The 25,382-nt window shown below is 37.7% G+C and overlaps 1 protein-coding gene across 3 annotated transcripts in view; it reads left to right on the top strand.

The window, feature by feature from the left end:
- CCSER1 (coiled-coil serine rich protein 1) overlaps positions 1–25,382 on the top strand; it is a 677,421-nt gene that overhangs the window by 210,378 nt on the left and 441,661 nt on the right. For all 3 annotated transcript variants that reach the window (XM_086612211.1, XM_086612212.1, XM_086612210.1), the window contains exon 5: positions 17,593–17,803. In XM_086612211.1, coding sequence (XP_086468337.1) covers positions 17,593–17,803 — 211 coding nt within the window. The remainder of the gene's footprint in view (positions 1–17,592; positions 17,804–25,382) is intronic.

Raw genomic sequence — 25,382 nt, forward strand, 5'->3', positions numbered from 1 at the left:
AAAGCACAGCAATAACAGGTCTTATCATCACAGATTTGGAAATACTATCCGAAACAGAAGAAGTGTTCCCTGGTTTTTGTATTCAGGCAGCAAAGAATAGACACCGTTGTTGCCCTTCTTTGCTTCCAAGCAGCTCTCCCTAAAGAGTAGGAAAAAAATATCACTTATATTTTCAAACGACATTTATATTTTCTGTTGCTCCTGTGAGTTCTAATGCAGAAGCCTCTTCCTATCCTTTGTCCATTTGCAAGGTTTTGTCTCTTGAAAACAAGTGCAATGGGGGAAGTATTCATAAGCGTTAGAAAACATTAGCAGGGCAAACTGTTCTTGAATGTCTTTGAAAGGATCGAGGAAGCAAATGAATAATAAGGCTTTTAGTCAGGTGTGTTCACCTAGAACCACTGAAATCACTCTGCCATCTGTCTGGTGTTACTGGAATGCATTTGGAAGGATAGTTTGGGGGATTCACTGCATGAAATGAGGTGATAACTTCTTTTCTATACCCTCTGCTTTCACATACAAGTCCTTGAGGAAGGGAGTATTTTTTTATTATCTGCCCTTTCTCCTATTCTGCACGTTTTTGCCTGAGCTCTTGCATTCTTGCTGTGGGTGGCTGAGTGCTTCCTCCTACTCTCAACTACCTAAGTGCAATTTGTTCATCTGTGACAGGAATCTGACTGGCCGAGAACAGCATTAATTACCTCATGCAGTGAATACAATGTGTTGAGATGGTGTGTGGTAAAACCTACACCTTTACATAAGTGAAACTTTTTTTTCATCTCAATAGTTCCATTCATTAGCAGTAGCCTTTGACATAACAGATAGATCCCAGTGTTCTGCTACATGAAGCTCCTTCTCTTACATATCTAAATCTTTATCCTAATTTTGCAACTATGAAATAGAGGGACGCAATAAAAATATTTTAGCAGGAATACTCTTCTAGAGCTTCAGAATATCTGTTCAAAAATGTGTCAGGATTAGTTCACTCCTAGAGCGGGAGTAGCTCATTCTTCTTAGCTGGGATGGCTTCACCCTGTCCCTACCTCCCCCTGCCCTGAAGCTACTGCGCAGGCACAATACGCTTCTGGTTCTGGTGTACTGTGGTGTTGGGTTTGGCATTGGCATCTCCATTGGGCCTTTAATACACGAACAAAACGATTGAAAAATACTTGACCAAGCTGACCCGCTAATGTTCTGGTAGGGATGGACCCTGCAATCCCCAGTTTAAGAGCTGCCCCTACTTTTCGGGCTTTTTAGAAGATACTTTTTTTGAAAGTCCCCTGCTTTGATGCTGATGGTAAGCTAACTGAAAATGGAATTTTTTTTCTGCTTAGATGTTGAATTTTGAAATTCAGTGGAGAGAGTTAGGAGAGACCACAGTTGAAGTTACACAAGTGGTGTGATAAGCTCTGAAATGCCTCAGCAGAATATGAAATTGCTTTTGATCTCCTTCTGAATTGGAACATGAATGAATGTGCATAGAGGTATACTGCTGGAACACAGGTGAAATAATATCCCCTGGGCTGGGAAGAGGATGTCCTTCAACAGTACCTCCCTATACATTCACTCTGCATTATTTCTCTTCCCCTCTAAAAACTTATCAGGACATATTTTATGTGTTTTTACCAACATTGGGACGTATGACTGCCATGGAGTTTACTGCCCCTGTAGCCACGAGTGCTAATGAGAGGCTCAGTACTTTCTTTTCACATTTAAGGAATAGTTTAGTATGATGATAAAATGTGCCAACTAAAGCAGGGATATAAAGTAGAATTCTTGCCTAAGTTAGGTTTATGTGTTTTAACTTACATGTACTGTAATAAGCAGTGCACCTATGCAAGGCTTCAATTGCTTTTGCTGCCAATATCAAGAATAAAAGAGGGAGCATGTACCAGTTATTCACAAAATGACACAACTGCTGGCTACCACACATCTCCAATACTCATTTTGTGCCTGTTTCTACTGATAGTCTTGTAGGCCTATAAACAAAAGCACTTTCAATTGAGTTTAGTTTAGTTAAATTCCAGGAATCTTGTAGATTGTGTATGTATGTCTTTTCCAACCTTCCACAGTACTCACTGGTTTTTCAGAGATGAGTATAGAGAGATATATAGAGAGACAGGCATAAACGTATCAATCAAGGTGCGGAATTGCTGTTTTGTCACCTTGGTTATTCCTTGCCATTTTCAACAGTAGTTATGCAGTGTGTGTCTTGAAGCATTGGAATTTAATGCTGATTAAAATACCAAACTTATTTAAAAAAAAAAGTGTAGCACATAAAAAACTGGAAATAAGGTAATTAAGTATAGAATGCTCAGCCTGTTGTTTTAGATGATGCTGTGGGGAAAAATGTCATCTACACAAATAACATTACCAGTTGTCTCACTTAATCAGCCAAGCAAGATGAAAACAAAGAATAGTAGAGACTAATAAAGATACACCATCTTAAACTTTCTTACTTAAAACTTTTGTTTGTTTCAGTGGCTGCCTCAGCAATTATATTGATACTGCAGTCTCTGCGGTAAATATCCAAGTGACTTCTCTGGTTCGTGTTCTGAAGGGACGATCATTTATTCTTGTGTAGCTTAATCGTCCTTGTAGGATCCACAGGGTTCCTCTCTGTTGGTAGTGAGCTGATCACAATTTGTAAAAAGCAGGTTTAGAGAATCACAGTTATTTCTTTGGTTATCCTCACTTAATTTCCTTTAAAAATGAAGTTAATATTCCTGTACCTTCTGCTTTAGGTTTTCACGTTTTCTCTTCTCTCTGTTATTGCTGTGGCAAGAGCACATGGCTTGTGACCTGCAAGCTTTGCATGTCAAAAACTCTTAGTGTCTTACCCTGAGGAGCAAGAGTAAAGATCTCCTACCTTTCAGCATGCGTTTTGGAGAGCTTTGCAAGCACAAATCAGAGGTCCAGTAGGTTTGGACTGGCTCTTCCCTGTTTTCTGACACATAGATAAAGGTGTTAATTGTCTGCTTACAGTTTTGCCTTCATTTAGATGAGGTGCTTCCTTTGTCTCTTAGTTATTCCTGTGAAGGGCTTTATTGAGGAGTGATGGGATGAGGGAGGAAGCATCTGCATTAGGTTAATGAATTCTTACTGTGTTTTCTGTTTTGTGAAGATAATTTTTAACATTACAGGACTTATAAAGTTATTTTTACTTACATTGTGCTCTGATCCAGGAATTTGTTTCCTTGTCTTTTTCCGACATTGCATTTGTTCTTGAAAATTAAACAGAAAGCTTGACAAATGATGTTGTGTGAAAAAATGCAGGCTGCAGCCCATCAGGGTTCATTTTGTCTGATGGATGATACTAAAATTTCAAAAAGCTGCTTCTAGAACTAATAAAAATGTCTCTAAGGGAAGACTTATTTATTTAATTGTCTGCTGCCAGATTTTGCTGGCAAACATTGTGTTTTGCCGTATGACCCTGGCCAAGATGAACATTTATTTCAGCAAAAGATAGACAGTGGTTCTATTGGGGAGGAGTAAAACTTAGTTTTGTTGAAACCCTGGTACTAGTGACGGTCAAAGCATCTTCTAAATGGGTCTGTTTTCAGTTTAGCTTGACTGTGCTTAATTATGTCAATTTATTATGCTGGCTGCAGGAAGCCTTCCAGAAGAAGAAGGGTAGTGGCTTCTTGGGGCTGAGTGTAGACAGATAATCTCTTTCCTTTGTGGAAATATCTCTGTAGTAGTTTTGAGAGGTTGCTGCCAGGAGTGAAAAGTGTGGGAGATGCAGGTGCACAGACTGAGGGAGAAGGGATATTAGGAGACCAAGGAAGTGAGATGGAATCAAAAATTTCAAGGACAGATATCCCTACTCCTCTATATTGCATTGCAGCAATATGAACAATTTCTGGCCACTCAAAGAAACAACCAAAAATATTTGTTCTGCATGCCATAGGCCTTTAGTGCTCTCTTCACTGTCTGAAACTTTGACCACACTTTAACTTCCTATTTTAACCAATAAAAGAACTTTTTAGTTAGGTGGTAAAAAATTTCCTTAAATGGCTAGATGCAGACTCAAAGGCATGACATTTTGATTTTTGGGGCCTAAGAGCTGTAGATTTAAGTGAGTGCTGCTAGCTTCCCTATGGTTTTGTGACATCAAGATTTTTTTAAGAGGCAATTTGATATCTGGCTCATCTTTGTCTATCAACTCCCCGCAAAGGAAGTGAAAACAGCCCATATTTGTCAAATAGATAATATTTTTCAGTCTTGTCAGAAAAAATGAACTTTATCCCTTTTTGACCAGTGGCCTTCACTTTACTCACCGGAATGAGATTGTCTTTCCTGGAAGATGTCACAGGGGAGAGGAAGACTTTTATCATTTTTACCATCTTTGGACAGAGCAGTATTTGGTTCTGGGCTTTGTTTAAAAGACAATTGAGCGAAGATAGTGATCTGTGTTTATGCAGCTTAGTATGAATAGAAACCTTCCCCTTTGCTACCAGCCAGCCTTATCTGGTTTTAAATGTCAAGTATCCTTCAGTGCACACAAAAAGAAGATGAGATAGCATTCACACAGGCTGGTGCTGGAAACAGAGGTATGGCTCCAGGAGATGGATATTCACACCTCTGTGCAGGCCTTGAGAAGGACACTACCCCAAATGCCCCACAGAGAGCATCTCTGAACACAGTCTGTTCTGTTGATATTGTACTGAAGTTGTGACATTAGTCTTAAAGCTGAGACGCTCCAGACTAATTACATGCCTAGTTACAGGCCCAGAGAAAGCCTCTTTATTTCTAGGCATGTTTTCTGCTTGTCTTTTTATTACAGTTTTTCTCAAAATGTCTAATTTCTTGTTCAAATCCGTAAGACAAAGTTCTTTTCTTAAAAAAAAAAAGACACACAAAAATAAAAAAAAAACCCTACTCAAGTGAAAAAAAGATAAGAAAAAAATAAAGAAAAAACATTCTGGTAATAGTAGACAAATTTCTTGTTCGTCCTTCTGTTACCCCCTCCTAATTAATCGTGTCTCTCTTCTTTTCTCTTCTGCCAGTGTCCAATGCATAGTTGTGTGACATCTTCTCTATCGATGCATGCACACCCTAAAGTGTTCCTGAGGCTTTGTGTGTCAGATGTAGAGACAGACAGCCTGGCCAGTAGTATGTGTGCTAATGCAAGTGCCTGATGGATTTCTGATCCTTGAAAGCAAAGGCGGGAGACTGGCCTTGCATTAGCAGCACGGAAAGTTCAGAGTCATAAGTCAAGTGATACCAAACTTCAAGGATTGTACGATGTCTGTATGTGCACAGGCATATCTTTTGAGTTCTTTGTCTTCTTCTGGTTTCAAAATCTATTAAATCAAAATTTCAAGCTGTATCTGGCAACAACGCAGGCCAGAAATCAACATTTTGTGCAACTTTCATCTTATTTTAAAACATTCAACTTATCTCAAAAGCTGGAGTGATATTGCTTTGGAAATAAATAAGTTGGCAAGTCCAGTTTTATTCTCAGTCTAGATGGAGCTGTGGATAGCAAGGACACACTCCAACAGTTATCAAGGCTGCATGTTATTCATGATCTCTTGACAAAGAGTTTGCAAAACTAGTAACTAAAAATATTAATTACTCTTTTATGTAATGTACAGGAACTACTATAGAACTAGGAAATACTATGAATTCTATTTTAAATTAATAATTTTACTGAATTTTTAGTTACTTCCTTAAAGCCACATTTTCAAGTGTGTTTTTTCATTATCATATTTGTTGCAACCTTGAATAAATGAACACTGCTCTTAAGTTAAAATAAATTGTATTCTGAATATTACTGTTATTTACTGCTTAAAATTTGAGTATGTGCAGTGTAAAAGAATTCAGACATTGGACATTAAATTCAAATCATGGGCCATATGTTTTTAGTGAGATGCACCTTTTCTAAACTTGCACAGTTTTGCACAATACTGATCTTCATGTTATTCTCAACCTTCAACTAGAGGCAGTTACAGTAACTCCAAATATTCAGGTGGTTCAAGCAGAGTCCCCAAAGTAGAGAATATAACAACCAGACAGTAAACAACTGAAATAAACATTGAATTTTAGTGTAACGACCCAAAAAAGTTAAAAGGCAGGGGACCTAGTGTCCTGGAAGTGAAGAGGGAGATGAAGGATCGTAGAGAGAATAAAACTTCCGAGGGGGCATGGTTTGCAAGCACCTATGTATCAAGTAACGCTGCATCAACACAAAAATATTGTAAGCAACAAACAGCTCAGTGCTCGTATTGAAGTTTGAGCATGCTGCTTCCTTCGGTGGGGAGCCTGCAGGAAAGCTGGAGACGGACTTTCTACAAGGGCGTGTAGTGATAGGACAAGGGGCAATGGCTTTAAACTGAAAGAGGGCAGATTTAGATTAGATATAAGGAAGAAATTTTTTACATTGAGAGTGGTGAGGCACTGGAAGAGGTTGCCCAGAGAAGTTGTGGATGTCCCATCCCTGGAAGTGTTCAAGGCCAGGTTGGATGAGGCTTTGGGCAACCTGGTGTAGTGGAGGATTTTCCTGCCCATGGCAGGGGGGTTGGAATTAGATGATCTTTAAGGTCCCTTCCAACCCTAACCATCTATGATTCTATGATTCAGAGATCTAAGCTTTGGTCCTTCATAGTCAACCAAACCAGGCATTTCTTTTTCATCTGCCTCTGGCCTCAGTTTACCAATTTTTTACATTTACTTTTTCATCGCAGGTCACATTATGGGGGAAAGGAGGGAGGAGGACTGTTTTCTTCTATAAGAGAGCAGTATGGAAATGCTATTGCAGTGTGTTACTCAAATTAAAATAAATATTCTGATTATTTTTAACGAGTTATTTACAATCAAAAAGAAAAACATGGAAGACCATACTAGTATAGGCAGAGAAATCTCCTATAGGTGGACAAGTTTCACCATATGATAAAATAACACATTTCTGCTGTGGCACTTAGTGATTGATTATGTCATGTAAGAACAAAGCAATTAGGTTAATTTGCACATTAATTAGTTTATTGCTTTCTTGTTGTTTGGTCTCTAATGCCTTTGTTTAAAAAATCCAGCATGTGCTTTTGGAGGAGTTTAATTTCACTAATTAAAATCCGAGTGCACACATTGCAACACCTGCCTGGTAAGTGAAACCCATCCGAATGAATACAAGCCCTCTGGTAGTCTGAGAGGACACTCACAAGGAAATAACACCTGAAGGACTTTCATCCCCATATATAGCTGGGAATTTGTTCTTGGCGAATTATTAGCCTCTGTTTATGCCAGTGGCAGTTTTTGTAAGTTGATGTGTCAAGCTGTGCAGTATTTCGGAGAGAAGGGGAGGCGTTGAGCCTCTGGAAGGTGAGTGGTTCCTAAAACTATTTTGTGCTTGTGGCATTCATCTGGATGTGAGCTACTTATTTCATGTTGGTATCTGTCACTCATCATAGACGAGGTTCAGCTAATGCTTTAGCTCAGAGTGTTAGACCTGCAGTTCTTGGGTAGCTTTTATGCAGTTATTCTAAAAGGAACTTTCTGTATTTGTGCTGTTCTATATGCTTCGCTTAACGACCAATTTTGGCTGGAGCCTGGAACATGTGTATTATTTAACTGTGTGAAGAATACATATTATTTTGCATCCAGGTCTGCAAGGAACTGTTAATCATGAAGCAACAGATTTCACATCAGTGAATGGACTGAGGAAGATTTCTTTCTCATTCTTGCCTGGAAACACTGCTTTTTAGAAGTTCAACAACTTCTGGATATATGGTTTAACTTTTAGGTTGCGTTGTGTTGAGTCAGGCATCGGACTCGATGATCCTCTTGGATCTCTTCTAACTCGGGACATTCTATGAGTCTCCTTGATAATATAAAACAAATATGTGTATGCACATGCACACATAGACACATAGCTAGCAAGAAAACACGCTATTTGCAACTGCTGTGCCAGGAACAGCTTGAAGGTTTTTATCAGCAAACTTCACTAAATAACAGGTGTATTTTAATTAGCGTTGGTGCTGGATTTCTCATGTTGTTTCCTTACTTCTGTTTAAATCAGGCTTTCGAAGTCACTGTGGCTGTTCATATGTTTGCCATTGGAATTGGAAACTTTACAAAAGATTTACTCCATAATGTTTCCTGAAAAATCTTATAGAAGAATCCAGTTTAAGCATTAAAAAACTCTAGTAGATTGCTGTCTTTCAAGAATGGGTATGTAGTAACATGCATGTTCTGGATTTCTTTATAAATTATGACCCTAAATCCATTACATGCTTTCAGTTATTGGTCATAAAAGAGGATTTAACATGAAAGCTCTTTCAACAATAGCATTAGGTTCCAACTACTTTATGTGGTAATGAAATGGGATGGATTTTAAAGTTGTGGTTTCTTCCTGACTTATTAATCAAATTTCCTACATAGAGCAGGTGGAAGGTATCCTCTGAATTTAAACACAACTCTTTTCTACTCATTATTCTTAAACTGTTAGAGGGCAATGGGAAGGGATAAGTTTATTTAATCATATACTTTCACCAAAATGAAGGTCCATTATGTTGATTCCATTAAAGAGTATTGAATGTTATCTTCACTTGGAAAGCTGTGTTTGTAATGACTGATTATTTTGGTGATTATATTATATTGCTGATTATATATTTCACTGTGTGGAAATGTACAAAGCTAGTGATACATTTTAGGATTGCTAGTTGGAAATCTCTGACCACCCACAGGTTCTAGCTACCTAATTGCTGTACTGCTACCTAATTGGTCTAACTGCTCAGCTCCACTGATATTTTAGTCCTCTTGTACTCGCTGGCATTCAGCTGCTATCTAATCCTGTAGGCATGTGCGTTTTTTTTGCTATTGGAGGAATGTATGTGCCTATAGCATGATGGCCTACAGGATGATTGTTTAGATGTCTGTATCTTTTATCAAGCCCTGGCATGGTTGGAAGACAGAACTTTTCTATAATTGGACCCAATCCAGAAAGAGTTGACTGAATCCCTGCCCAGGATGAAGGCAGGTAGGGGTTGGGATGTAAGGGAAGCAAGCGGAATGCGGAAAGTATTCCACTTTGAGCGTTTTAGTAAATATTAATTAGATCTTTAAAACTGACTGTTATGCATCTCAGATGAACCTCTCAGCCAACACAGGTATAATGAATTGCCTGCTTGCTTCACAAAAGTGTTCTTAATGCTTAATAGCTTCATCAGAAGATAACATATTGGTTTACACAGTAGTAATGTGGTTAGGTGCTTCCAAATGTTTAAAAACCAAGCCAGGCAGAAGCGAGCAGCATGTCTCCTTTATAAAGTACATGAATTTTTCACTTCATTTTCTGATCTCATTGGAAGTCCGTTGTACTCCTGTCTGTGAATTCTGCCAGGCACTAAGCAAGTATTAGTTGCAAACCCTACTGTCCTTTTGTCTTTTAGTAGATTTAACCTTACTTGTTAACATACCTATCTTCCCAATGAAGCCTATACTAACAGCTCTGTAGTTTCTTATTGGGCACAGAAAAAAACAAAAGCTTTTTTTTTTCTTTCTTATTTGAAATATACATCATTTTGAGCAGAATTTTGAAAAGTCTCAGTAGCAAAAAAATGCTGACCTGTAGGAGGAAGTATTTGACAATTTGTTTTTGAGAGGGAAACTGTTTTAGTAACTGAAGGAGTGCACTTCTTGTGCTTCTTGGAAGGCAGTCATCATATCCAATACCCATTGCAATTTTCCAGGTTTGTTTAACATTTTTTGAACCTTGTAAAAACTTGAGATTTTTATGTTCCATTTACACAATTTCTAAAAGAAGCCTCAAGCATTTATAGCAGAGAGCGAAGGTGAGGAGAAATGTTGTTTTGATCTAGAAGGTGACAGTGGCAAAACAGATTTATATTTCTCCTTTCCACCAATACTACAAAGTTTGCTGGGCACGCTTGAATGCCTGTCTTTAATAGATTAGATCAAAATTTTGTTGTGGTAGTCCTGGGTCAGCTGAGTTGGTCAGCTCCATGGAGTTCATTTGGAGAGGACGGCAAGTGCCTTTAGCTTTTATCTGTGCTGAGGCAGTGTCCAGTCAGACTGCAGGTAGACTTGTCCTTTGTCCAAATACAAGGTAAGCCTCCTTGTGTTTAAATCCCAACCAGAGATGTAATGTGAGTTACTGCTTGCTTTTGTGGATAATTAGACTGCAATTCATATTTATATACCAGTTGTAAAATAGTTTCAAGAATGATACCCTGCTGAATTATTGAAAAAATAAAAAAAAATAAAAAGAGAGACTCAAACTCTACCAAACTCTCGATGCCCAGACAGTATCATTTACTCTTTCTGGTTTGTCTGTAATGCCTTATTTACTACTACACTGTAAGTACTTGAAATTAAATAAGCGCTGCTGATCCTTTCCAAGTAGCTATTTTTTTTTGACATCATCTGATTACTGTATGATGTTACATTATCTTATTTGTATCACATTTAAATTTTCCTAATAGATTCCAGGAGGAGGAAAAGGACTGAAATCTCCAGTGTTGTGTTTTTGTGTGCTAGATCAGGGGCTATAAACACAGAGCTCTTGACTCTTGTAGAATTTAGAGAAAGAAATACTTGACATGCCCTTATCAGCTGTGCTTTACCAGCAGCTGAAAAATGGAGAGGTTGGGTTTTTTTTTGCCTTTTTTCTTTTTTTCAATTTTATTCCGTATTTCATGATCACCAGGTTCTAGCACAAAGGAAATCTTTATGGCTCTGATATAAACCTTGAAAGAAAAGGGGTTATAATGGAAAAGGCTGACAGTCTCTTAACTTATGGTAGCACTAGCCATTAGAGTTTGTGTGCACATTTTTGTGTGGGTACATAGTGTGATAGTGGCAGATACTGAACGTCATTTTTCTAAAAGGCTGACCTTGAAAAATCATAGCATCAGAGTACCAATAAATGATACACAGTTCTAAAAGCTGTAAAATGTCAAACAATATGTACCTTATGACATGGTGCGATTTAATATTCTGAGATGTCATCCCTATAACTTCTGAAGCATTCTCTGTTAGAACAGAAATAATGTTGAGAAATTGTATGAGACAGAGAGAGGTATAAATTTTGATGCCAAAGTATGTTAATATGGGTGATTAGCCAAATGTTTATGTTCCGATTACCTTTTTATCTTCTCAGTATTGCAAAGGCTGCGTTGTCAGAACTGAGTGAGGAGTCTGGCAATTTTTATTCTCCTTGACCAGAGATTGAGACTGTTCAGGCACCTAGCGTACGTTATTTGATATGCCCATTCGAATATTTAGGAACATGCTTTTAAAAGTCTATGCCTCAGTTCTACTAGATATGGGGAAGGCTTTTTTTTTTTCTTCCCCCCAACTGTGTCCATATATTCCAGTTGTAAACTGTTTGGGATATAACATGTCTCTTAATAAATGAGATTAGTAAGAGATTGCTCAGAGATGACGATTCAGTCTGGGATGATTGTAGGGCTTGACTATAATGTACATGATTGTAAGAGAGCCACAGAGTGCTTTGAACTGAATTTTGGAGGTGCTTGAGCCAGGCAGATTTTTCTCTAAAATGTCAGGAGTAATTGTTTTTAAGTGTCTTATATGGTCCAGCTGAGGGACCTTTCTCAAAATAGTAATTAGTGATTTTTGTTCTAATACAGGATCCCTTTAATCTATTTGCTGTTGGTGAGATAAAAGAAAATTCTGGATGTGAGGGGAAAAAAAGCATGGATTGAAGGCTATCTAGATTTGTATGAAAAAGAATTTCTGGACATAACCTCTGTATGAAGCTAATAATGTTTTTCTAGTGTAAAAGGGCATATGTTTCCTGGTGGGCCAAGTTATGAACAAGTAAGAGTTGCTTTTCTGAAAGAATTATGAAGATCAAATTTATGTGTTTATAACTGTATATATGAATTTTATAATTATGCAGATATAAAAATATATGTGTGTATGTATTTACATGATGTATTTGTGAATATATACACCTACAGTTGCACTCTTAAACACTGAAAATAAGTGATTTAAGGCTTTTTCTAAGACCCTGCTTTAGAAGATAAGCCCTCAGGGAAGAAAGAAGATAACTTTCAGCTCTTCCCATAGAGGCTGGGGTCTTTTACTTTGCTTGCAGAGCCTTTGTGATGCCCACAGTGTTACATGGATTCTCTTCTGCTAAGCTGGTATCAAGAAGTGCAGACTCTGTGGGACCAATTGTATTAGTGTAGGCTAATTCTGCTATAGCAACATCTTGAGCACTGCTGATGAAAACTAAGAAGATTAAACTCCACATAATCTGGGGATCTTTATGTAAGTGAAGTTCAAATTACCATAAGCTCTTCAAATCATTGATCTGAGGATCAGTAAGAAGGAAAGGATAACTCAAACCAGCTCAAGTTGCAAATCTTTGGGTCTTTTTTTTTTTTTCCCTCTTCCTTTTATTTTTTTTTAGTAAAACCCTTTAAAGATGCTTTGGAATTAGAAAGTTGTTCTTGTTCTACCTTCTTAAGGGAAAGAAGCTCGGAAAAAAGGAGCTGCACAATTGTGTCTCTTCATCAGTTAACATGCAGTTGCATTGGATTTATGGAGGCTGTTAAAATGCTAAAAGTCACTGATTGATTATTTTAATGCTATCTCACTATTTCAATAAAGATGGCTTTTGAAATAGAACTGTGTCTTAATGGCAGTAGCATTTTGCTAAATGTGAATATTGTAGCTTCTGATTTTTGTATCCATTAGAAATGAGGAAATATATTCACGGTGTTCAGGGGATATACCCGGATACAACAGAAACAAGCCAGCAGGCTCTAAGTACCATCAGCTTACACAGGTTTTCACCCTATTTAACATTTAAAAATTTGTAACAAATTTTCTGTGGATTTTCAGACCTTATGGTGACAGTAATTCTACTGACATTAAGCTTGTTTTCCTCTACTGTCATTTGTAGTCTCCTTAAATGTAACATGCAGCTGTATAGTAAGTATTCCACAGGCTTTAGATTGACATCACTTGAGCAATTTGAATTACCCTGTTTCCCTATGACATTGATCAAGAAGACTAGGCAGAGTTTCAAGTATATCATCTGTCAGACTTTGTCTGATCTTCATCAAGCAGAACATGAGAACCACTTGTTATCTGGGAAGCAAAGTCTGTAATACCTAGGAGAAAATTAAGAGTGGCTTCCTACCACTCTTCTCAGCTGTGATTTGCCACTGCATCCACAGTTCACCTCGGATATTTCAAAACAGACTGGCTCTTCTCTTGCCTAGGAGTCACATCTCAAGCTTGGAGCTTCATGGCTCCATAGCCATACTCAGAGATTTGAGGTGACATCTACATGGGATGGTTCCTTAGTGTGCATCTGCACCACTGACATCCTCCAGAATGGAGCAGTCTCATCCAATTTTCCTATTCTGACAACCAAACCATGCCAGGGAGTCATTTGAAAGAGAGATACCTGGGTTGGGTCAAGCTGTTTCAAAAGCGCTTCATCACTGACTGACTTCGAGTATCCAGGAATAATTTCAGGTATGGTTTTATTAAAGTAGGGAGATAGACTCAGTGTGTGTGTGTGTCAGGCAAATTTAGATCTCAGACAGGAGCCGTATATCTAAAATTGACCAAATTACTTTTCCGAAATATTTTATGTTGATAATATTATAGAATTAATATTGCCATGTAAATGAAATACATTGTCTTTAGTCATTAAAATAGACCTTTTGAGTTTTTTTTATCCACAGTTTCAGAAGTTTGTCATAGATAACATGTGCCTGTGAAATGTTTTTATTACAATAAAAGCATCTTTGGAAGGTAGAAGGGGCTGGCCACCTGTAAAGAGCTCCTGCACTGCCAGTCGAGAAACCAGCCCCTTCTCCAACTTCAGAGGTAAAGAGGTGTTTTACTCATAAGGGGAAACTTCTAATTTTAGTAAGAACTTTTTTGCTTCTCCTTTCTAAATCCCTACTGCTGCTTGGAGATGAATTGCAGTGGATTACCATAATAATACTGTAATAGACCACCTGGACATTGTTAATAATGAACTTGATGAAATATCAATTCTGCAATGAATTTAAAATGAGCTTTTTCCTGCAGTGAGTAGAAGGACTTGTATGAGACAGTGAAGAGATTTTCTGTTGCAGATCAGTTATATTCTTTTCAGATAGCTGAGAGGTACTGTATGATCTGAGTGCTCACTGTAACAACTCGAAGTCGCCATTTTCCAGTAGCAATTGAGTAGGATTTTAAACTCTTATGACTGTGAGTGGTGATACGTTATTATGGTGCTTTTCATACTTTAGTACAAGGTTCTGTATTTGAAAATATGGTAATTTTGTGTGTTGAGCAGTGTGATGTTAACATAAAGCCCACTGAAGTCACTGAAGATATTTTTTTCAGTTGAAATTAAAATTTGCTGTATTTCCAATATATTTATAGCTTATACATAAACGAGGTATCTCTTCCATGTAACGGAGGATGATAGCTCTCCAAGAGGACTCCTTGTTTCCTTGACACTGAGGCAGCAGGGTATTGCTGTTGATACCAAGTTCTTCTCCCTGATAATGTGCTGAAAAAGACTCCTTCAGGGAGGCATTACATCTTGAGTTGGTGTTAGGATGTTACCCACATAAGATGCCAGTTCAGGAGCATGAGGAAGATGAAACTTTGGTAGGACTTGCAAAGTGAACATGCAGAATATTCTAAGGAATAATTCACCTCCCAGCCTGCAGGCACTGGTCAGGAAAGAAGAGGACCTTGTTGTTTCATCTTACTCGATTTAAATATGCTTTTCTGGCTACATAAATCTTATTCAAGTGTAGATTCCAATGGTCTGAATATGGCTTCTTTTGTAAACATTTAGAGGTTGCCTATGTTATGAAACTTCAGTTAAAAGTTGGTTTTTCTTTTCATTTATACCTGAGACTTCTTTAATAAAGGCTGTGAATCCGCAGTGGCTTAACATCTTTCAGTCAAGAGCACCTTTACCATCCACCGCAGATTACTGTTTTAAAGGATACGAGATATTCTACTTACAAAGTTGTTTCGATGTATTTAAAAATAGAAACGGACTGATTTCATTGTTTTTGAAGAGTCTTGAAAAGCCTGGATTAGAAAATTTGGTTCGATTGACCATCACGAGCATCTGTCCATATCCGTGATCTCTGTGGTACATTGCTTGATCTAACATGTCCCTGCTGCACATTACATAGCTTGCAAAATATAGAAGTGAACCATCCGTAAAAGATGATTCTAGTAGCATCATTTCCAATTTGTTAGTATGGCATTGGGAATTGTTTGTCTTGAGAAATCGCATTAATCCCTTTTGTATGTGGTTCCTGTGAAACCAAAGTTAACTAAGGAAATTTTCACGTGGAAAATATTCTTTGTCCTTCCAAAATACGGCCGTGATAAAAATTCAGAATGAGTTTTGTGTTGCATGAAAATTCAAATGGAACAGAAAATTGGAACTATACATTAAATGAATAATTGTCATTTTCTTCATTCACCACTTATACTAACATCTTTAATTGTAGTGAATTAATTTATTATGAATTTGGATTCATGCATTGCTGTTACAACACTTTGGTAATTTACTAGTAATTAATATACTACTATTGCATGGTCCAGCCATATTCTCAGGTTTATTCTCCATGCAGATTTCTTCTTTTTTCCTTGCTAGTTGAAGAGAAAATAAATAGGTACAACATTAAATTGTGAATGCTTTCATGCCAGAAAAATCCTTAGTGCTTTCAGTTACATTGTGTTCCACCAAAATGTCAAGCAGTCTCTATTTAAATTATTTTTCTACTATTAAACTGTTGGCTGATTGTGGCTGATTTTGGCTGATTGAATCTCTGACCTCTAGATCATGGAATCACACAAGTGGGAAGGGACCTCTGCGGGTCTGTGTTCCAAGCTCTGCTCAAAGCAGGTCCAATTAAAGCAGGTTACTTAGAGTCTTGCCCCATCATATTGCGAATATCTCCAAGGATGGATGTCCCATAGCATATCTGAGCCCCTGTTTCTTTGTTTGACCACCCTTATGGTAATGAGTAAGTAAGTAAATAAAGTTCTTACATCTGGTCACAATTTCCTGTATTCCAGCTTCTCTCCATTGCCTTTCATGCTATTGCTGCTGTGCATCCCTAAGGATAGCCTAGCTCCATTGTCTCTGTACCATCTAAATGAACACATTGCTCTGGTCAGAAATGAGATTGCCTTTGTTTTCCTGGTGGAAACCTGAGCAAAGCTGGCACTCTTAGACTCTCTTCATTTATTGTACATTCCAGCCCCCTCACCATCTCGTTGGTCTTTGCTGGGCTTATTCCAGCATCACGAAGTCTTACACGTATTTTGCTCTAATATTGAAGAAATATGAGCCGGCAATGTGCGCTGGCAGCCCAGAAAGCCAACCATGTCATGGGCTGCATCAAAAGAAGCACGGCCAGCAGGTCGAGGGAGGTGATTCTGCCCCTCTACTCTGCTCTCGTGAGACCTCATCTGGAATACTGCGTTCAGGTCTGGAGTCCCCAACACAAGAAGGACATGGAGCTGCTGGAGCAGGTTCAGAGGAGGGCCATGAAGATGATCTGAGGGCTGGAACACCTCTGCTATGAAGACAGGCTGAGAGAGTTGAGGCTGTTCAGCCTGGAGAAGAGAAGGCTCCAGGGTGATCTTACTGTAGTCTTCCAGTACTTAAAGGGCACCTACAAGAAAGTTGGAGAGGGACTTTTTACAAGGGTGTGTAGTGATAGGACAAGGGCTTTAAACTGGGAGAGTGTAAATTTAGATTGGATATAAGAAAGAAATTTTTCACTCAGAGGGTGGTGAGGCACTGGAAGAGGTTGCCCAGAGAAGTTGTAGATGCCCCATCCCTGGAAGTGTCCAAGGCCAGGATGGATGAGGCTTTGGGCAATCTGATGTTGTGGAGGCAGGAGGGGTTGGAACTAGATGATCTTTGAGGTCCCTTCCAACCCTAACCATTCTATGATTCTATGAACGATAGTATGTATGCAGCAAAATAATGGTATTCTGTTACCTCCAAAGTCCATCAAAATCCTTCCAAATCTTTCTCTTGTCTTTAATGGATTCTCAACCACAACTTAATTTTGTTTTGCTTCATGTTCTGCTTAAATAGCTTCATTAGTAACTACATTTCAGAGTGAGTACAGATTAATTACATTTCAAATTCTGTTTTATAGAATAGCAGGTTCATCTTATGTCACTGGGACAGCCCAAAGCGGGGAGTATTTTCTTTGGCAGTTTGCTTCTCTTTTCTTTTCTTTTTGAGTTCTAAGTCAAAGCATATGGAAGATGTGATTTAGCTTTCAAGAGTGCATGACATTCATTTTTTCATAAAACTGAACTGAAATAAGTTTTTCCCATAGGATATTTTGGTTTAAGAAAATGTTTTTATTTTGAAGGGCATGGGGTAGAGCATGGTTTCAATTCCTGTAGAAAATGGTACATTTATAAATGCATATTTTATTGCTAGCACCATATGTCTTCATGTACATTATGAAGGCCATTTATGCTGGCAGGCTCAAAAAGTGAATGTGTAATGTACCTTTAAACTCAAAGGAATTAAAAGCCAAAAATTATTGACTTTTTCATATTTCAGTATTGATCTCTGTTTTCTTTTGTAAGGAACCTATCTCTGAAGCTGTCGAAGGAGGTAGACCAAGGAGAAGCCAGGTACCCTCGTGTTAGCCAGCTGGCTGGCAGTCCATCCGTGGAGTGGCCTTTTACTGGTCTGGAAGAAGGTGGAGGAATTGAATCTTTGCCGTTCAGATTGATGCTGCAAGATTGCACAGCCGTGAAGACATTGCTTCTGAAAATGAAGAGGGTTCTTCAAGAGGTAATCACCCACTCGTTTGTTAAATTGATAGCTTTCAGCATTAATGAGCTAAGCAGCAGAAAAGGGTCAGAAAAGTTTATGGACTTTATGTCTTTTAATATGTCTTGAATATATGGAATTGATGTCTAAGTATAAATAGTAGTGCCTCAACATGGTGGAGGTCAGAAAGATTATACTATAGCAGAATTTAACTGATACTGCCATTTTGGTGTGCAGAGCGTAAAGCTTCTCTTGAGCTTTTACTGAAAAGAGGGCAAGGGAGACCCGACTGCTTTAGATCAAAATAAATTGTATTGTTTTCCTCTAGTATTTTAGAGCTTTTCAGTTTTCCTACTACATTTGTTAATTGGTATGAAGTCACATGCAATTTATTCAGAGGAGAGATGCAAAGGAAAAAAAAAGTTCTCTTAACTAACAGTATTAAAACTAAAGGTTACTAGCCTGAGTTTGTAAACAATGACAGAAATAAGATTTCTTAGGCCATTCTAACAATTTCAAGAGTCTTGACTTGTCCTGTCCTGCTATATTCTCCTGCTTCCCCCATGGATTGCTGGTGTTTCTTTGAAAATTTTCTTTTACATCCAGTTCCCTTTAGGATCTTAGAAGAAAATGAATTAATATTGGGTTCTTTTCTTTTTTTTTGACACTTTACAGCTGTGGAGCTTTGACTCAGATACTTTTTTGACAAGCTTTCATCTTCGTGTTAGTGAACTGCAGCGTGCATCTTCTTTGAGATCTACAAGACAGATAACTTTTTTGGTTCATTTTTTATCTGTAAGTTCATAGAATTACAGAATAACTCAGCTTCAGAGGGCTCCTTGGAAGTCCAATCACTCTACTCAAAGCAAGACCAACTTGCTCAGGTCCTTGTCCACTTAAGTTTTTGTTACCTTAATGAGATTTCCAGATCGTCTCTGGGCAACTGTTCCAATATTTGACTACATCATTATAATTTTTTTTCCCTAAGTTATAATCAGAATTTCCCTTCATTGTATGATGAAGTGCTAGTCACTTAACTGAGGCATTTAAATACCAAAAGAAGGCTTTGGCAAGTTTGTTTTTTTGACTACTTGCTTCTTGATAGTCTGTATCTAAATTCAACCAATTGTTGTCCTGTCTGAGAAGGTTTGTCAAAAGTTTAGCCATGATAGTTATCCATTAGTCCTCCTCAATAGCATGATTTTGCTGGGTGGCAAGCCTCATCCCTTTCAGTTTCCTTCAGTTCACTGGAAGCTTTATGTGTGCTGTTGGGCTTCTTAATGGACTTCTGTTTTGCTGAATCCGGAATTGAAATCATTAATTCTGCAACAGTTCCTGCTTATATAATGTCAGAATATAGAGTGAATTTAAAGGTTCTTGTCCACTGGGAAGGATTTGTAACCCTATTATATATGGAAATAAATAATAAGAATTATAATATTACATGACATAGCAGTTGTAACATTGGTAGAATGCTCTGTTGCTTCTGGTGTGAGTAATTCTATGTTTGGTCAGAAAAGTTCATTCTTATCATGATGGCAAGCTTAAGAATTTTGTTTTTATCTTACCAAGTTCATTAAACTTGTATAAGAATCAGCTGTGATTTTTCTATATGGAGACCTGTTGCACCTTATAGTCCTTCATTGTTAAAAACATTCATCAGGTGATCTCCACAAAAGGAACACAAGATGTTTCACGCGACTCACTGGAATTTCAAGTTCAGTAACTTATACCTCCATTTGTAGCTCATATTGATTTTATTTTTTCATTTTAATCATTCAGTCTTCTACTTAATTGTTCCTTTGTACCATATAATTTCCATCTCCTCCTCTGTCCTTTCCTTTTCTTTTTGTCTTGCCTTCCTTATGAAACCAAAATAGCCATTTTCTACTTCTACAGTTGGATGCGGTATACGATGTGGATATAATATCTATGTGCTGTAACTTACCTTCCTGTTTTTCAGCACCTTTGAGATGGAATATCCTAGTAATAGTACACATTGTTCTAGTACACAGCTAATCAAAACTCTTGCATGACTCCTATGAAATGACTAATCTGATTATTATTGAAAACTTTTGCTGCTTTGAGTTATTGTTGTTTGTATTTTCTTTTTGATTAGCGATTTGTATAACATCAATGACAGAAAAGACATGGAGAATGCTGTAAAATGGGATGGGGGTGTACTTTTTAGTAGCCCCATCTGAGAAATAGCTGTTTGATATGTAGTGTAGTATTCCAGTTCTACTGATACAAATACACTTAGTGATTCTTGAAACAACAAAAAAAAAGACTTTTCAAAGTCATTGTTAAACTACATAGTTTCCCTATCTCCATAAAAACTTAACAAACCTGTCCTTTATACAGTGGGCTTCATCCAGTGTATAATTGCAAGAAAGTGAAAGACCAATAACAGCAAAGTATTCAGAAACTGTCTTTAAAACACGTTAAAATATTAGGCATGAAATCAAAATGAGAATATGAATCAAAAAACCATGAGTAGCTAGTCTGAACAACCAAAGAGAAGGTGACCTTGAAATATATTACAAATTGATATTGGAGTGATACAACTTGATTATCATCAGAAATACAGACAATTATATGTTTATGTCACTTTTAAATTATTAGTGAATAAAAGTTTATGTCACTTTTAAATTATTAGTGAATGACTCCAGGAAAATATAATTCCATCAAATTGAAATATTGTGTTGAAGAATCTGATAAATAAGTCATTTGAGCATATTTGGCAGGCAGTTTCCACAGAGAAGGTACTCTGCTTCCATTGTAAGTAGATGTAATTTCTTCATCCAAAAGTCACTTCCGCCGCAACCAATATTATAAATCAAACTCAAAACAGTACAGAATTAAGACATAAAATAAAAAATTATTTTCTTAACTATGGAAAGCTCATGTATTTTTAGATGTAGTGAAACACGTCTAGCAGGCTTATATGGTATAGAAGTATATTTGATGCCTATAACAGTATAAAAAAAAGTATATTTATTTATGAAAATGTCACATGTTTTCATCCACTACTAAAAATATACAAAGCATACAGTCTACATGGAGTAAAATTACACAGAAGTTATCAGAAAAAAAGCTGCAGTATTTCTGTTTTATAGCTGATGTTACCCATAGAAAAAGAAATTCCAGTACTGTGTACCTCTTTATTGAAAAATAACGTGTTAATTGAGTTAAAATATTAGCCCTGTTATTCAATATAATCCTTCTTCCTGAGCACTGCTTCTAAGGAATAATTTAATTATGATCTGACAAAGTGTAATACTAGCTAGTACAATACGCTTTTCTCTTTTTTTTTTTTTGCAGTTGCTTGTAATTGAAGAATCTAAATGGAAAAACTGCATACAATATTTGCTGTACTGTGCTGTAGATTTATAAAGCTGTGAGTTTAGCTTGTTATTAGTCTTATCATGAAAAGGGAAATTGAAGACATGGCAGTAACTTGCAAGATTGAGAATGTTATTAGGTAATGTATTTAGTAAAAGACTAATGAATGATTGTTCAATTAAGAGAATTAATTACCATTTCAGTCTCAGTGAAAAAGCCTTGAAAATGTCTACTAATAATTCTTTATAGCTTTGGCCATGCAAGTCTCCTAAGGCAGATTGTCCCCTAATGGTTTGAGAACCTCATTGAACCAAGCTGAAGGTAGTCTGGAGGACCCTGGCACATGAGGAAACTCAGTGATCCACTAGAAATCGATCCAGAAAGTATGTCTGAATCTGTTCAACAGTTTTTTCTCATGAGTGTTCCATTTCTGACAGACAAATCTGCAATAAATGGAGTAACCAAGACTTGTAGGCCGCAAAGTTTCATGTAAAAGTGTGACCAGAGATTAGCAGTGTGGGCAGCTTGATGAAAGCCACTCTGGCATATAAACCAATACAAGCTGTCATGCAGCCTGTCTGTGATTTATAAGTGCATCTTGGTCTCCCTTTTCTCTCCATCTCACTGATGTTTATCAAACTTTTTTTTCCCCTCAAAGTCTACTTGATGTTGACCTTTTTCTCGGTAATAACAAAAAAAAAAGACAAGACAATGGGGAGTTGGATGGATGAAACTGGTAGATTTGCCCTCTCTGAAGAAATGAATTCTTGGCTTTCTGACTTCAGACAGACCTTTCTGCTCCGAACTGGTCTCCAACTCAGAGTCTGTGTTGTCTTTTCTCTCCCATATGCTGTGCTGTACTTTCTGCATTTTATTACATCTCTGGGCACTAATAGAATGCGTGTAGTCAATGAGCTTCTAAAAATTAGGCTATAGCTTCCTCCTCACTTAGTGCTATCAACAGTAATGAATATATAATGCCTTTTTCCCAAACAATATTTGGGCTTTTCTGCACTCTTCAGTGAAATACTGAAAGTATTTCCATCTATTAACTTTTTTTAGTTTGAGTTATAGCCAACTGAGGCAATTTCGAGGGCTGGCTAGTTGAGAGGACATTTAAGGACTTTGCCTTTGTTGAAATTGTTGGTAGAACATTTCAGGCAGAGACATATGAGGAAAACTCAATACGGTTTTGGTTTTGTGCCTGGCAAGAGATGGTCTTTATACTTAAATAAGCATAGTGGAAAAAATACAGCGATTTTGGGAAGAAATCCATTTAGTCAGTGGTGATCAGTTTTTGTTCAAGCTTTAGATGTTGAGCTTGTTGATTAATTTTACTGAATGTCTCAGTAAAAAGAAAATCTTTCCCACATTTAGACTTATTTCTACAGGTCACATTTTTCCTCTGTCCTTTATGAAATACATAGGTTATCAACTACATAAGTCTACTTTTAGATATTTTTATGGGGCTATCAGAAGTGACCTTAGTGGTTACTAATCTAGAAAATTAAGATACATTGTCTGTATGTTTGTGAAATTTAGAATATAAATTATTCAGTGCATGCCCATGCTTCTTCCACAGCTCTGCAAAACACCATGCAGGCTGTGGAGCTTTAGAAATTGAAGCTAATTGCTATGATTAGCAATAGGGATAAGTTACTCTGGACATGTATTGCATACTGTGTTTTACTAATTAATCATTTGTTTTACTGAGGGAAATTGCAGCTGTCTGTGGCTGGTGTTAAAACTTAATGTGCCCAATACAGTGGGTTGAGATTGCACTTGAAGAAATGAGAAATGTGAAAAATTATGTCAAAAGCACTGTGACACTGGCCATGACAGTTGCCTGAGACTTGGGGGACAGAGTGAGACTACTCCGTCTGCAATTAGCCTGCCAGATATCACTGGCTACATTACTTCTTGCCATGCATCTTTCACCTCATCAGTAAAATGAGCATAATTATAGAGTTGTCTTTAATGCTGCACTTGCAATCTACTAATGGAAAGCACTAAGAGAAAGCTAAGTGTTGTTCGCGATATTTCGTAGCCTGATTGCTAGGCAATATGGAATTGGCCTTAAACTGTGTTTTTTAAAGACATTAAAGTGTTTCCTGGAGTCCACTATGAAATGTATTGTGTTTACTAATATTGTCTGTTAGCCACTTAGGAAGCAATTGCAAGTTTAATACACTGTAAAATACTGCAGGTTTTCTTCCTTTAAGTAACTTTGTAATTAACCACTGTAGCATTACTGATTTATTCAACAACTCTACATTTAATGCAGTCCTTTTATCAAGTAATTCATGCTGGAAATTGGTAATTCCTTCATTTCATGGTTTCTTGACACTGCATATACCCATAAATTTAAATAATAATAAAAATGTACTAGATTTAGTAATAGGATTTAACTTTATCGTATTAAACTGCTTTTTCAGTTGGAAGTATACATGGACATACCCTTGCCCAGCTGCTTGCAAAGAATGAGCAGAACGCTCCATTGACACATTTTATGTGTATTTTCTAGGAGTGTATCTCAGGGTAATGGAGAATACTGGGAGCTGGTGGATGTAATCAGATCTTCTCTTTGGCAGTGAAGATGTTTTATTCTAAGATTATCCACTGTAAGGTATTTAACAGGAACAAACAAACCCAGTGTTTGTTATTTAGCGAGGCATTCTCAAGGTGCAAGAAAACCTTTTTCCCCTGTGTTTTTTAGGCAAGCTTCATAGGGCAAATACCGTCTCCAACATTGTCATCATGTGTGCTGAACTTAGCATATATAGTACTCTGAAATAGGTTGTAGTGCTGTCATTCCAGTCCCAATCCTATTGCTTAGGTTTCTTAGCTGAACAAGCCTTAGTTCAGATAATAAAAAAGGTGCTGGAGAGCTCTCATACTATTTCAGTGCATGCAATATAGATTTCAGTGTGTGCAATGTTTAAACAACTGTTAACAATTACAAGAAATTTTAATGGTACTTGAGAAATCCTTTTACCTGGCAGATGGAGGTGTGTTCACCACTGATTCATTTAGCAGGCCTTGTTTGGTAGAAGTTGAGCAGTTAGGAGAATGATTTTAAAGATGAAGGGTGAAGAAAAAGGTTGTATATGTCTGTGTCTTAGAATCATGGAATCATTTAGGTTGGAAAAAACCTTGAAGACCATTTAGTCCAACTGTTAACCTAACACTGACAAGTCCACCACTAAACCATGTCCCTAAGCATCATGTCTACATGTCTTTTAAATACCGCTCCCCCCGCCCCGCCCCGGATGGTGGCTCTTCCTGGGCAGCCTGTTCCAGTGCTTCACAAACCCTTTAGTGAAGAAATTTTTCCTAATATCCAATCTAAACCTCCCCGGTGCAACTGGAGGCTGTTTCCTCTCGTCTTATCGCTTGTTACTTGGGAGAAGAGACTGACATCCACCTTGCTGCAACCTTCTTTCAGGTAGTTGTAGAGAGTGATAAGTTCTCCCCTCAGGCTCCTTTTCTTCATCCTAAACAATGCCAGTTCCCTCATCTGCTCATCGTAAGACTTGTTCTCCAGACCCTTCACCAGCTTCATTCCACTCCCTGTCTTCCAGCTCAGGGGGCTGGGTACCCCAAGAACAACTGGCCTTACTATTAAAGACTGAGACAAAGAAGACATTAAGTACCTCAGCCTTTTCCTCATCCTTTGTCACCATGCTTCCCCCTGCATCCAATAAAGGATGGAAATTTTCCTTAGCCTTCCTTTTATTGCTAATGTATTTATAGAAATATTTTTTATCGTCTTTTATGGCAGTAGCCAGATTAAGTTCTAGCCAGGCATTGGCCTTTCTCATTTTCTCCCTGCATAACCTCACAACATCCTGTAGTCCTTCTTAGTTGCCTGCCCCTTCTTCCAAAGGTCATAAGCTCTCTCTCTTCACCTCCCCAGCCTGTGTCAAGTTCCAGCCAAAGCTCTCTGTTCAGCCAGGCCACTTTTCTTCCCCCACTGACACCTTTCAGCACAAGAGGATGGCCTGTTTCTGTGCCTTTAAGAGTTCCTTCTTGAAGAACATCCAGCCTTCCTGGACTCCTTTGCTCTTCAGGATCTTCATACTTTACAACAGGTGCTCTTGACAGTGTGCTCATTTCCTGACACTCTAAGTACACTTAACGAGTGTGAGGTTACAGGCTGGGACTGGCACACAGCCCCGGGGTCCTGCGGAGTCACACTAATCTCAGCTCAACAAAAAGCTCTGAGTTCATGTCATTGTCCACGGTCACATTCAGA

Source organism: Tauraco erythrolophus, chromosome 5, assembly GCF_009769465.1.
Source record: "Tauraco erythrolophus isolate bTauEry1 chromosome 5, bTauEry1.pri, whole genome shotgun sequence".
Lineage (NCBI taxonomy): Eukaryota > Metazoa > Chordata > Aves > Musophagiformes > Musophagidae > Tauraco > Tauraco erythrolophus.